Raw genomic sequence first — 14494 nt, 5'->3', positions numbered from 1 at the left:
ATACGTGGATAGAGGAAACAAGCATATATGTAAAAAAATACAGTAAGAAATATCTTAAACAAAATAGATGGAAGTTGATGATCTACTTAAGATGATTGTTTGAGGAGTTTAACTGCCCACCAAATATTTTAAAAAGTGCAATTGATTTGGAGCCTTAAAGGCATGATATAAGTTTGGTCATCTAATAATCAACCCAATATTGCTAAGATTATAACATATATGAATGAATTCACATGTGTGCTTAGATGTATATCCTGGATTGAGCTAAACAATAGCTAGAGTGATTGACTATACATTGATCATCATAAATGATGGTTAAGCTTCTTTTTGTTTGCCTTTTGATTGGGTTCATCTCATGCGCTGCTGCTACAACTTACATGGTCGGGGATAGCGCCGGCTGGGATATTAGCTCTGATCTTAATACTTGGGTTGCCGACAAAACCTTCCAAGTTGGCGATGTTCTAGGTAAATAATTGCCACCTCCAGATCTTCGTCTCTAATTACTTGTCACTTTTTCCTATATAATTTGTTCGTTAAAAGTGTTCCACATGTTAATATTCCTAACATGTTCTTTTTAATTTGTTGGTTAATTAAAAGTGTTCCAGTACTCATCATCAGACAGTTTGAGCGAGGTAACGAAAGAGAATTTCGATACTTGCAACACAAGCAACGTGATAACGTCATATTCAAGTAACGGGAACACAACGGTACCATTGACAAAGCCAGGAGAGCGTTATTTCATTTCAGGCAACAGAATGTATTGTCTTGGAGGGATGAAGCTAAAAGTGAATGTGGAAGGCGACAATGCTAATCCACCCAATGCGGCGCCTCAGTCGCAGCCAGGGGCGGCTGGTATGACTCAGCCGTCTTCGAAAACAAACACTCCCTCAACGGTTTTCCCCACTTCAAAGGCTGTCCTTCATCGTGCCTCCTTGCAGGATGCTTCTCTTTTATTACTAGGAATATTCTTCGCTACTTTTCTTCAGATATAATTTAATTGATACATTATTGATTATTTCTTAAATTAAATATACAATCGAATTGCTATAAATTAATACAATCATCTTATCTTCAAATCTATGGGTTTGCTGGAAAACTTGAATTGACACTGCTATTGTCTTCATTTCATCTTTACAAACACCCCCATATGCTCGCATTACTCCAATTTGACTGATACCCAAAACCCCAATTTCGAACACGAACTACATTCTAGATCCCTAACTCTGATTCGTCAATTTTCAGAGCAATTATACGAACGTTTCATCACGAACACTTCAAAAAGGTCATCAATAACAGAAGCCCTATCACAATTTGTCACGACCACTCCTCCTTAATCTTTTACATTTTTGTCAATTTGACCCTCCAGTACTTGTCCGTTCATTATCTGTCCTTTTGTCAAAAGCTCATTTTCAGTTTTCCCTGTTTCGATTACTTACAGTTGTCAGCGTCTTCCTTCATCCTTTCACCAACTGCTTCACTTGCTTCAATAGCCACATTCATTGAGCTTGTTTCGATCTCTCACTTCGAAACTTCTTTAGTTTGGTCGATTGCTTCAACTCCAAGATACTGGAGTCATTTCTTTGAATTTTAACAAGACTTGGGAAACAATCCCATTCAACAGTTTGAACTTAGCTGAAAAGGTATTTATTCAATTCTTGGCGAAACTAATCGTTAAATCACATTACTAATGTATGTGCGACTCCAATTCTTAGTCTATTCAAACACATGACGATATTCCACAATATCTCTAAAGTCCTGGAGAACAAAAATTCAGACATTTTTCCGTCATAAACTCAAATTCATTATACCATACCAGGCATTCAACACTAATTTGTATCTAAAAAATCTGAAGTCAGAGAAAAAAGATAGACAGAATTATCAGAAAACTATAATAAAGTTAAATTATGACAGCCTCTATAGGTCTCCTGCCAAGCTGGTAGTAATACTTGAAGTATATGTCAACATAATTTGTCACCTTCTTGTACAACTTTGGTCTTGTTTCGTCGAAAAGCCCAGCCACTGGTTTGATCTCCTGTTCTGGCTGCGGTATGCCAAAAACCGCAACAGAAATCCTTTCCCTCGTTGGATTTGTAACCACTCTATGCATTGGGCTCTTGAATATCCCATTGCTCATTATCTTCAAATGTCACATCGACAATAAATGAGTTACATGTACCGTTGTACGTCAATGCTCAATCCTAAGCTATATATGTGGCTATAAATTACTGTAATTAGCAGTTGTACCTCTATCTGATCACCGATGTTGACGAGAAGAGCCTCAGGAACTATCGGAGCAGTAAACCACTGATCGTCTTTCAAAAATTGAAGACCTTCAACTTCTTTATCTTGCAACAATATAGTAATTGCCGATCCATCGGCATGTGGCTTGCAACCGATAACTCGATCAGGCTTCGGACATGGAGGGTATAAATTGAACCTGGACGTCATTATCGCTTCGTCTCCATACTGAATCAGGAAAGAGTTATCTTCCAACTCCAATGATCTCGCCATGGCCTTTAAAAGGATTTCAATCAGTCCTTCCACTTTTTTTGTGTAATATTCCAAAGTTTCCCTTCAAAAGGTTAAAATTTGTTTGTATCATTTCAGCAGTTCAATCGTCATATAAAGATCATAATATGATGAAAGTATCATTACCGGAAATCTTGTGGAAACTCAGGCCAGTATTCGAGCTTTCGCTTATCCTTTGGGCTTAATGTAAGATATAGCCTATCCAACCAGTCAAGTGTCCGGTGCTCTGAAAGAACCATATCATTTCCATACCCTTCAATGCTGTGAACTTCTCTCGTGTATTTCTGTTTTACTTCCTTAGGAAATGCAAAGAATTTCTTGGTAATTCCTCGCACTTTGTCTAGATATTCAGCTTTCATTCCATGATTGATAGCCTGAAATTTAGTAAAATGCAAAGCATACATGGAATTTCTTACTATTAGCAAAAAAAGTTCTTAGATGGAATACTACTAATCTCTTTCTCTAATAGATTAACAAAAAAACTACTCTAATATAAATACTCGAATAGCAGAACATTGCTTTGATAGTATTCTAAAAGTTTAAAGTGTCCTTAAACAATTAGCAAGAAGAGGTGTATATATATATAATCATTTAACTTTCGGATCAAATAAGTATTGATCGATCAGCATATATAGTTCTTCAAACTTACAAGTGCATTTGCCGTATAGCAGATTAAGAACAGATTAATTATGTGAACTAGATAAAGTCAAAGTTCTGCAGAGAAGCTGACCAGAAAACATCCACAAGAGCTGAGAGCAGATTTGAGTTTCTGAAGTTCATCTCGAGAGGTATCGAGGAGACTGACATCGACAATCAGAAGATCTAACAACGGAAAAGAAGCGTCAAGGGTTCCTTTATCGCTTCCTTTGTAGAAATATCTTTCTGGTAATTTTCCATCGATGATCAGCTGTTGAACTGTTTTTGATGCCAACTCTAACTTTGCAGCAGATAGAGGTTCTTCTGCCATCCTTTTCTGAATCTGAAATGAAAGAGAGTACAAACACAAGGCAATTGAAAAGATTCGTATTATAAAAAATTTCGTCTTTTATAATGAAATACTAGTATAAGGCTGTAAGCTCTCTGCAATTTGCAGTATTTTATGATGATTTGTATTATTAAATATTGATAAAGCAGATGCTTGCTATAGAAAACTTCTTTCCTTGGAAGTATCAGGTCATGACGAATCTGCATTTGTTTTCTACAGCACAAATAATATATTTTTCGTTATCCTTTGCAGAATAATTAAAGAGATTAAAATTTAAAAGACTAATGTATAGTACAACTTGATAAATTTATAATCTCGTTCAAGTTAACTTCTTTTCTCAGTCCTCGGCTCCTCGCATACCGATAAATTAATAAAATTCATTACTTAGAATTTCAATTATTGTTTCCTCTGTTTCAGTTCTTGCAAAATCCAAACAGAATCGGATTTTACTTTCGCGTTGTGCTGTTTTTATTAATGGTAAAGGTAATATGTTTTTTCCAAGTTTTTTACTAGTTTCAGTTTGTCTTTGATTATTTATATTGTTAAAGAGTAAATGTGCCACAAGCATAGTTAGAATTAAAAATAAATGCTAAAACAGTATATTTTTCTATAAATGCAATCTCTATATATAGCTCAATTTTTTTCAGACATGACAAAATTCGATTTTAAATTCCCCAGCGATGATACATGAATGATATACAATTTGCAGCTCTTATTTGATGACTCGCTGAAATCGAACCATTCAATCTTTTTAATTACTGGTTTTGTTTACAAGCAGGGACAACAAAATCTGGCACGTGAACAAATACAACGGAGTATGGTTCAACTTTTATCGGCTTCTTTGAGAGCGAACGTATTGCGAGTGGCGTCAAGATAGGCATGTTCCCATATTTATCCACTTTCAAAACTTTTCCGTTAAGTTTCACCGTTCGGCTATGCAAATCTCCATGTTGTGGTTTTAAATGGTATTCCTCCCTGTAACAAATCGTCTTAGGAATACCGTCAATTTCAAACTTGGTATGAACAGTTTCATTGCTGTCTAGGTTCATTAGTAGTACTGTGACTCCTTTCTGCAAGGGCAAAAGTAACCATTTGGTCCCTGTTTTCAACGTTTTTGAATTGGTTAGTCCCTCTAAACATAAAACGAACTAAATCGTCTCTCAAACGTTAATTTTTGAACTATTTAGTCCCTCGTCCGTTAGTATCGTTAAGTTTTGCCTACGTGTCAATTTTAGCCAATCAGAAAGCGACACGTGTACATGACGTGTTCAACATAGACTAATCGAACCAATTTAATATAAACCCTTATACAAACCGATTGAACCGATTTAAAACGAATTGATTTGATTTAAAACGGATTGAACCGAGACAGATTGAACCGAACCGGTTCAAACAGTCATCTTCAACCTTGAAGCTTTCTCTCTCCTCGATACTTTCTCTCACTACTGCACAAATTCTGTTCTCACTATTCCGGCCACCTCCGGCTGCATTCTTGGTACCAAAAGATTCCTCTCTCCGTCACGAACACGATGGTACCAATTAATGACTCTAACTCGCTCTAAAGAAGAAATAAATAAGTATGAAAGAACAAGCAATAGGGTGCCAGAGTGCCTGAAAGATAGAGAAATGGACCTGAAAGAGCTAGGAAAAAAGTGACAAGCTAAACATGTTTGGCTATAATCGAATCATTCATGTCTCGATATAGCACGTGTTCACAGGCTACATAGAAAGAAAACTATAATTAATTGTAGAAAGAAATTTGACAAAGAGCATTACTCTCTAAGAACTCGGATCATTGTTTTCTTTTAACTCCATCTTTTTACGAGTTCCTTCAGTGTCCTCGATTCCATAGCAGCTTTCTTAGCCTCTTCCTTGAGCAGCTTAGCTGCTTGTCTCAACAATTCACTGTCCATCATCTCCTTAACTTTGTGTGCAATCTCTTGTCCTCTCACAAGATTCTGCATTCCCCAACCCCAACTCCTATCCCACAACCCAATCCCAGCTGTCTCCAACACTTGTCCGCTAATCGCTTGATCGCCGAGCTGAGGCCACACAAGTATCCGCACACCGTTCACCACCGCCTCAATCATAGAGTTCCACCCACCATGGCTCAAGAACCCACCAACAGAGTCATGAGCCAATAACTCATTTTGGTGGACCCAGTTCTTAACTACCAACCCTCCACTTTCCTTAATCCTCTTCACAAGCTCGATTCCGAGTACCTCATCTAAATCATCATCATCTTCTCTATCGATTGTCTTCAACTTGACAACCCATAAGAATTTATGACCACAACTGGCTAATCCAACTGCGATTTCCCTTATCTGATCCCTTGACATTGGAGTTCTGCTCCCAAAACAAACGAAAACCACCGACTCTGGTCCCTGATCGTTGAGCCAACTGATGATCGTTACATCATCATCAATATTATTATTATAAAAAGTTCTAGTTTGGCAGCTCTTCTCGAAACCTAAGGGTAGCAGAGGTCCGACTGCGTGGACAGGTGGCAGAGTTGTAGAGACGTTAAGTGCATGTAGTGTCTCTGGCTCTAGCTTCTCGAGCGTGTTGAGTAGAATCCCGGATGATTTCACGAGATTCGGACAGTCTTGGCGAAAGATTTCGGTGAAGATATGTTTCGGGTTTAGGAGTACCTGGGGAATCATTGATACAGTGACAGGTGGTAGGCCTGGAATTTCTAGAAGGTCAGTTGGTTTGAGTACCTGACCGGAGCTACTTATAAGCTTATTTTCATTATTTGAGAAAATTGAAGCTACGAAAGCGAGCATTCGAGCCGAGGCTGTGAAGAGGACGTAGCCAGGGAGAGAAAGCTGAGTCAAGATAGGAATGATGGGAGAAGTTAAAGTTACATCGTAGACGATTGCTGAGATCGGTGATATGGAAGATAGGAGAGGATGGAGGAGACTAATGGATCTCCTTGTAGCTTCCCATCGGAGGAAGAAAGGGTCGGTGGAGTTGGCGGTGGATGGATCAAACGGGAGGAGATGAAGCCGTTTTCCGTTGACTTGAGGGTAAGCAGAGAGGAAATGGTCAACTAGCCGAGATTCTGCGTTGGAGATGCTAGGGTGGACAGTGATGAGCGTGACATGGCATCGCTGATCGATTAGCAAGGCGGCGAGTCTAAGGAAGGGTGTCAAATGGCCAACGCCAGCGTTAGGAAACAAAGCTATGTGTGGCCGAGAGAGGCTGCCAGAATCTGCCATGTTTATGACTTAATGGTTGGTTACAAGAATTGGCTCCATTATTGAAGCTAAAATAAATCACTTGATCAATGACTTAGTTTCTTTGTACAACCTTTCAATTAAAAAACAATATACAATATTTAATGGCCAACAGGCCAAGTGCCATACCATCGAGATCCCAAAAGTCTCTCTTAGTTTATCCATGACGGGTCCATTCAGTTATATAATTAAGTATTTTACAATAATAGTGTAGCAATGTTTTGGAAGGAAGTTCTAGCTATTACAAAAAACTTGTAAAAATAATTAATGCTTGAACTATCTTACTTGAAAGAAACAAAGTGGCATACAAAGGCTACGATCCTAGATGGGCGGATGATCTCCATCTTCATCATACACAGAGCGACAACTTGGATGAAAGCTGCCAATAATTAAGAACATCAGTAGCTCCTCAAATGAATTACAAAGAGATCCTTCTCGAGGTCCATCTCGCGATATGTCATGCTTTCATGCCGCTGGTGCAATAGATAGTTTCTGTCCATAGCTCTCTCCAGGTGGTCTAGTTAAATTAAATAATTTAAATGAGTTATAATTTTTTTGTTATACAGTTTTTTATATTTTACTATTGAAGAGGACTCCCGTCCACCGGTTGGCTGTCCGACTAGTAAATTGGAAAGAAAGAATTTGATGAATATTGTAGACACCATTGATGGATATACTCTAGTTGCATAAGATGTGCAACAAGCCTCCTTACGTGCTTCAATTTTCATTCTGCATGCATCTTAACTGTCGACAATAATATTTTTATGATATGAAGTCGTTGTTGATGAGTATTTCGAAGAAGAAAGAGTATGAACAAAACAAGCAATAGGGTCTCTGAGTGCCTGAAAGACGGAGAGATGGTCCTGAAAGAGCTAGGAAGTTGAGCTGTGAAAGTTGTAGGGAATATAGACAAGAGTGGCAGAGTAATGAGAATGGAATCTAGGGACCATACGTTAAATATTGAAAAGAAAAAAAATTGAAGTTGGTCTTAGAAAATAGAATGGGAAGTGTTCAGAGATTCATAGTAATGAGGAGAATCAGAATATATGTTTCTACATCATCAATTGTGAAGGATTGTGACTGAATTAGAAAGTCCACTTTTTGATAACTCCAGATTGGCCACAGTTTACAGGTTTAATGTTCAATCAAGTCCCAGTGAGAACACAGAGTACTTGACAGTTACTCCATCCAAAACACAAAAATAATATGAAGCCTAGTGAAGCCATTTCTCAGTTTCATTGGAGAATTATAATATATCACCTACAAGCTTTGAGTTTGCACTACTACTGTTAACATTTATCAAACCTACACTATCAAATTGCACGATATTTAAAATGTTTTGTATTTTTAGATTCATGTATAGAACAGTTAACTACAAAAATGAGGCTCCAATTTGAAATGTGAACCAAATATGGGGAGAATTTTGAAATGTAAACATGTAGTGTTGTATCCGAAAAACACTATTGCAAGTTCACCTCCTAAGGCTCGACGCTACGCAAGTAACACACCCAAAGGACGTGTATTTTAATATAGAGGGAGTAATAATAATAAAATACACGTTATGCTGTATTTTTCCATTCTCTAGAAAGCAGAAGATCATAGTAAAACATGAAAATAATGATCCAGAAACATCTATTCTAGATACTGGGATTATAAGTTATAACCCAAACCTTCTCTGGCAATGCGTTATTCATTCCGATACCTTTGCCTTGAGTCGACCCATATCCAGCTAAAATCGCAGCTCCAAACCCTTCCACCGGCGTGTCTTCGAATTCTTCCTCCGGCAGCTTCTCCAAATCGCTCTTCAATTTCTCCGTGTCACGAACTTCCAGATTCATCATCCTCCTCATGGGCCGAGAATGAGATTCTTCTTCCACCTGGATGGGAGGGATTATGATATTCTTATTAGGGTTTTTGGAGGAGGAGGAGAAGAGGGGTTTGCTGCCGTCGAATTCGGTGACGAATAAGGTGGTGCTGGCGGTGGTGGTTTCATCTTCGACGAAGAATTTTCGTAAACTAGGGTCTAATTTTGACGATGTACGGGAGGAGAATTCTGCCTTCATTGTTTTGTTTTGTTTCTATAATTATATAAAAAAATATCGCCGACGTAAGTTTTAAAAAGAAAAAAAGAAAAGAAATCAATGGTCTAGCCCATGTCCAAGCCCAAGCCCAAGCCCAATATTCAGCTTCTTAACCTACGTGAGTTACAAGCTTGCGTTACCGTGCCCAGTAAGAAATCGATCGGTTTTAATCAGGTTACGAATCGCAAGTTTCCGACGGTTTTGTTCCATTCATGGTTATGAATTTATGCAATCCTACCTGTTCAACAATCTTGGAGAGCTGAGATCTAATCTTTTGATTTTTATACTATTTAAGATATACTAATAACCATTTCCGTGCGATGCACAGACTCTAACAAATATAAAGATATATTTATTTAGCACGAAGGATATTCTCTAAAAAAAGAACTTCACTACAGTTTCTGGCCTACAACAATCTAACAAACATTACACTCTGGACGTTTTCTTTCAAGTCTGGCAAAGGTCGGACGCCACTACCATTTGACTTATCTCATATGTCGGGTTTCGTGTAGAATTGTGCACAAAATGCAGCTAAGTGAGCATAGTACGCAGGAGGAACTGCGTGCATAAAGAACAATCAAGATTTTCACTTAAAAATAAACAACTCAGATGTAACATCTTATTCAAGAGATTTCAGGTAACAATGAGATTTCTTACCGACAGATACAGAGTGTGTGCATCAGCTTTAGTCCATTTCTTGTTTGTATATCCCTACCAGCAATCCAGCAATAGCATGCTCGTTAGTCCTACGCACATTCAACGAATCCTTGTGCTCTAGTAACTTGTCTATCACAGACAATGAAAAATAAAAGAAAGGAATTTATGATGATGATCATCAAATTAATTCCAGTTCCAAGATGCATATGAAAATTGATTGATACAAATACCAACGGATCAGCTTTGAGGATCAAATAAATCTTAAATACGTGAGGATCACTCATGCGATTGAGAAAGTTAAAATTTTGAATAAATGAAGAGTTCCAATCAAACCAGAATGAGATGTCCATGTAAAATATTACCAAACACCACCAAAGCAGGAATTTCTAATGATTGTTAATGTATTCCCAATAAGAAATAATGACGCTAATTACCAAAGGCCTCACCCTAAACATAAATATATTTCATTGGTGATGACTAAATGGTTGCTCCAAGATCTTGTACTGTTGACCATGTATCTTTTGGTGTATGAACTATCAAGTTCCTTTTTCAACCACTTCAAATCTCAGCCGACCTCTCTCTCGCTCTCTATAACTCGACCTCTCTCTCTTCAAATGAGCATCTCCGATCGGCTCCACCTCTCTCAATGTGGTCGGCCAAAGTAGAAGATCACGATAGTTATCCTGTAGTGATTAGTGGGATGGATTTAATTGATCTGAATCTTTGATATGAGAAGAGATTAATTAGGTTCAATCTTCGTAGCAAATAGATTTTCTTTTGATAGATTGCCCGAACAAACACTTTGTTTTCCGGAAAAAATTTGCCTCCTACTGCAGGAGGCAAGATTCACTACTGCCCATCAATCAATATGCGACACCTGTCTCAATTAATTAATCTTGGCTTCCTCACTTGTTTAATGAGAAGTTCTCGTGTCAAAAGATAGTTTAAGGATCAGTTTTGATGCTTAAATAAAGAGCAGAAGCCTTCCTGTTATACCATCATTCATCGGTTCAATATTTTAGACCGATGACCTGTTTTATATACTTCAAAAAGACAATCACCAGCCTCAGATCTGAGCCGTGTCATACCATCATTTAATCATAATTCATAAATAAAACTTTGGTATGGTTGTGTTTCGATCAAAATTACAAAATGGATACAAAAAATATAGTTATTTTCAGTCTTATTACTTCTAATCAATAATTGTAGGGAATTCATCAACATTAGAAATCACAAATAACAAGTTTCTCATCTCTTGCAATAACACTTTTAATTGAAAGTACATGTAACTGATGGTAGTTTGCTTTAAGGTTTTTTAATTAAAAATCGAACACGTGAGTGGGTATAAGAGGGACTGCCTCTAATGTTTTATTAATGTCAAAATAGATCCTTATAGTTTGTTTTTATTCAAAATCTACTTATTAAACACGTTAATAGAGATGACAGATTAATTAATGATACAGATGTCATATATTGATTGATGGGCAGTAGTGAAGCTTGCCTCCTGCTGCAGGAGGCAAGTTTTTTTCTTGTTTTCCTGGGATTGAAAAAGGTGTTTTGGCAATAAATGTTAAAATTTGGGATTTTGACTTGGATCGATATTTTGACTTTGGAAAAAAGAAAATGGAAAATTAGCGCCTATGTTACTTTGAAACGGGACGGATACACATACGGATATACAGAAGCGGGGATGGAAAACGGGAAATTGAAAATTTTGAAGGTACAGAGACGGCAATTGTTTAAATAATTAAAAATAATAATTACTATAAAAATGTTAGATAACTTTAAAATTAAATCAAATCATAGTATATTTTAAAAGTTTAAATAAATTAAATTGACATTATAAATATATAATTAAGCATTCAAATTCGGAACTCAAATATTAGTGGGCCTATGCCTGAATATCAGCTGCTTACAAAATATTATTTCTGTTTTAAAATAAGTGTTAAAAAATTTTAACAAATAAATTTATATATAAAAATTTATATTTATTTTAAGAAGGAGGGGTATGGAGTCACGAACTAACCACAGTTGAGAGTTCTTGAATTTCCGTGAATAAAAACAGTGCGTTTATAGTTTCTAGTCTAGTCAGCGTCCTAGTCATTCTTTTTACCACGTTTCATATCTAAAACGACAGCTTATTGATCGTTTTGTTTGTTATTTTTACAAAAATTACTCCTGTTTCGACAAATGCCGTTTCTCATATATCATAAACGTCCCTGGAACGGAGCGTACATGTCCCCGCTACGATCCCGACTCCGGGAAGGAAACGGCGCCTACCCACGTAACATAGATTGGTACCGAACGGATTTTATACAAAAAATTATCTCCCAAAACAATTGTCAATGTTCCACATACTTTTACTTTTCTATTCATTCTCTTTGGAGTTCCAACTCTTTGAGAGGCTCTGAAAACCTTTCTTTTTAAATAAAATTTTCGATTCTGAAACATATAAATATAAATACAAAATCCATAACATCATTTTGGGATAGTTACATGTTGTCCTAATTAACAACCCCCTTCACTCAACGACAAAATTCCATCGTCAGCTTAGTCAAACAAATTTCCAAAACCAAACAAACAAAAATAGACAAACCGAAAAAAGCCATATTCTCTTCTCTTCTCTTCTCAACTCTTTCTCTGTTGTTCGATTCTCCTCTCTTCTTAAAAACCCACTCCTCTACAATCTTCTCTTCACACTCAACTTGAAACCAAAACAATGTCTAATCCTCCTCCATACGAGGTTGACGAATGCAGAGGAGTTCTTCGAATTTACAGTGACGGATCAATCTGGAGATCTCCTAATCCAAGTTTCAACGTCCCTGTTAACGACGACGGCTCTGTTTTATGGAAAGATGTCGTCTTTGACCCTCTCCATAACCTCAGTCTCCGCCTTTACAAGCCGGCGACGGCCACTTCCGCCGTTAAGCTACCGATATTTTATTACATTCACGGTGGCGGGTTTTGTATCGGTTCGCGGGCTTGGCCGAATTGCCAGAACTACTGCTTCAAGCTTGCTTCCGAGCTTCAAGCCGTGATCATTTCGCCTGATTATCGACTGGCGCCGGAGAATCGGCTGCCGGCGGCGATTGAAGATGGTTTCATGGCGGTGAAATGGCTTCAAGCTCAAGCCTTGTCGGAGAATCCAGATACTTGGCTGACTGATGTTGCTGATTTCGGGAAGGTGTTTATATCCGGTGACTCTGCTGGTGGGAATATAGCTCATAATTTATCGGTTCGACTCGGGGCTGGTTCGGCCGAATTGGGTCCGGTTCAGGTCAGGGGGTATGTGCTATTGGCGCCATTCTTTGGGGGCACAATGTTAACTAAATCGGAAGCTGAAGGACCAAAAGACGCTTTCCTGAATTGGGAACTCATCGACAGGTTACTTTTGATTTTTGAAATTATCCGAAATCAACTAACTAATTCGGTTCAATTAACTGGGATATCTTCCAATTGAGCCATATCCAATGTCTTTATTAAGATGTTAACTAACCTTTTTGTGTGTTATGATGTGATAAAATCAAAATGGATAGGTTTTGGAGGCTGTCAATACCTATTGGAGATACTACCGATCATCCATTAGTGAACCCATTCGGTCCAGACAGTCTAAACCTCGACCCGGTCGCTCTTGATCCAATTCTGGTTGTTTGTGGAGGCTCCGATCTGCTGAAAGACCGGGCAGATGAATACGCAAAGAGACTCAAAGATATGGGAAAAGAGATTCAATATGTTGAATATGAAAATCAGCAACATGGTTTCTTCACCATTGATCCAAACTCTGAACCATCAAAGAATTTGATGCTCGTCATTAGAAATTTCATTACCAAATATCTTGGCTAAATTGCATACCATTACCAATTACTGAAATAATAAAAGATTTGTACCTTGTAGGAATCATATTCAATTCTCGATAATGATGAAAGTTAAGTTGTTAATTGAATTTAAGATCGTTCAACAAGGAAATTATGTATAGTAAGTTAAGACATGACCCAATTGATTAAACATTTTTTTCGTTAGGAGAATATGTGTTCAATTTTATAGAATATGAATTTTATGTTGATAGTTTGTATAAGGAATTAATCGGGAAAAAAAAAATTGTCTATCTTATTATTTGTCTATCCAAATTTCTTTCATTAAGAAGATATGTGTTCAATTTTATAGGATAAGAATTTTCTGTTGATAGTTTGTATAAGGAATTAATCGGAAAAAAAAAAATTGTCAATCTAATTATTTGTCTATCCAAATTTTAAATCGGCCATGTGGGGAAATAGCAAACTCTTATAATCTAATGCTCATTCCGAAGAAGGAGAGGTCGCCTATAGCAGAAAATTAAAAAGTACTAAACCATTTTATTCGACATCTTTAAAGTCATCAGAAGCAAACAGAAATCATAATTCTATTTCTACTCCTAACAAACAACTCTCACTTATTTTTCATTCACCACTCTCTCGAAATCGGTTTAGGTCTTGCTTCCAACGACTACTTTGCGATCATCAAGTGATGCCCAGAGTGATCTACAATAGCTCTTAAGCTTAGGAGGAAAGAAGGGGTTGATAGGAAATAGTTTAGGCCAACATTCCTCTTTCCAATTTATCGATGGCATTGCAACACTGAGGACCAATTACCTGAAATTGTAAGGTCATAAACGACGTAAGAATCTCTTCTACACAGTTCACAACCTTGTAACCTAAAAGGGTGTCGATGCATTTCAAAGCATCGGCACTTCGATATTCGCGTCCTAGTCCTGGCGAAACCATGATTAGCATACAGGCTAGGACGAGTCCGATTAATTTCGTCATTGTCATAGAATCGAAAATGTATTTTCTATTTTGTGCTGATGTTTAGAGTTTTTGAAGAAGTTTGGAGTTGCAAATGTGTTGTTTTATAGTGCAAAAGAGATGTGGAGTTATGGAAATTCATTTCTTTAAACTGCTCACTAGTATTTATAACATTTAAATGCATATTTAAATATTTGTTTTAAATATCTATGGTAGCATACA

At 37.2% G+C, this 14494-nt stretch overlaps 4 protein-coding genes across 4 annotated transcripts; 2 read left to right on the top strand and 2 right to left on the bottom strand.

Annotated features, from left to right (window-relative positions):
- The first annotated feature begins 311 nt into the window (after window positions 1-311).
- Window positions 312-992, top strand: LOC139884290 (stellacyanin-like). Its single transcript, XM_071868343.1, has 2 exons — window positions 312-465; window positions 598-992. Exons 1-2 carry the CDS (start codon window positions 312-314, stop codon window positions 990-992), a joined length of 549 nt encoding a protein of 182 aa, XP_071724444.1.
- A 905-nt stretch (window positions 993-1897) lies between these two features.
- On the bottom strand, window positions 1898-3496 carry LOC139884297 (protein LATERAL BRANCHING OXIDOREDUCTASE 1-like). Its single transcript, XM_071868347.1, has 4 exons — window positions 3260-3496; window positions 2656-2903; window positions 2245-2572; window positions 1898-2137 (listed from the first exon to the last, which is right to left on the bottom strand). Exons 1-4 carry the CDS (start codon window positions 3494-3496, stop codon window positions 1898-1900), a joined length of 1053 nt encoding a protein of 350 aa, XP_071724448.1.
- A 1823-nt stretch (window positions 3497-5319) lies between these two features.
- Window positions 5320-6735, bottom strand: LOC139884289 (UDP-glycosyltransferase 708G1-like). Its single transcript, XM_071868341.1, has one exon. The coding sequence runs from the start codon at window positions 6733-6735 to the stop codon at window positions 5320-5322; it is 1416 nt and encodes a 471-aa protein (XP_071724442.1).
- Window positions 6736-12210: 5475 nt separating this feature from the next.
- On the top strand, window positions 12211-13334 carry LOC139884288 (strigolactones hydrolase CXE15-like). The gene is made up of 2 exons (XM_071868340.1): window positions 12211-12875; window positions 13028-13334. The coding sequence occupies exons 1-2, from the start codon at window positions 12211-12213 to the stop codon at window positions 13332-13334; spliced, it is 972 nt and encodes a 323-aa protein (XP_071724441.1).
- Window positions 13335-14494: the final 1160 nt, after the last annotated feature.

Source organism: Rutidosis leptorrhynchoides, unplaced genomic scaffold (genome assembly GCF_046630445.1).
Source record: "Rutidosis leptorrhynchoides isolate AG116_Rl617_1_P2 unplaced genomic scaffold, CSIRO_AGI_Rlap_v1 contig53, whole genome shotgun sequence".
Classification (NCBI taxonomy): domain Eukaryota; kingdom Viridiplantae; phylum Streptophyta; class Magnoliopsida; order Asterales; family Asteraceae; genus Rutidosis; species Rutidosis leptorrhynchoides.
This window is presented reverse-complemented; position numbering and strand designations above follow the sequence as displayed.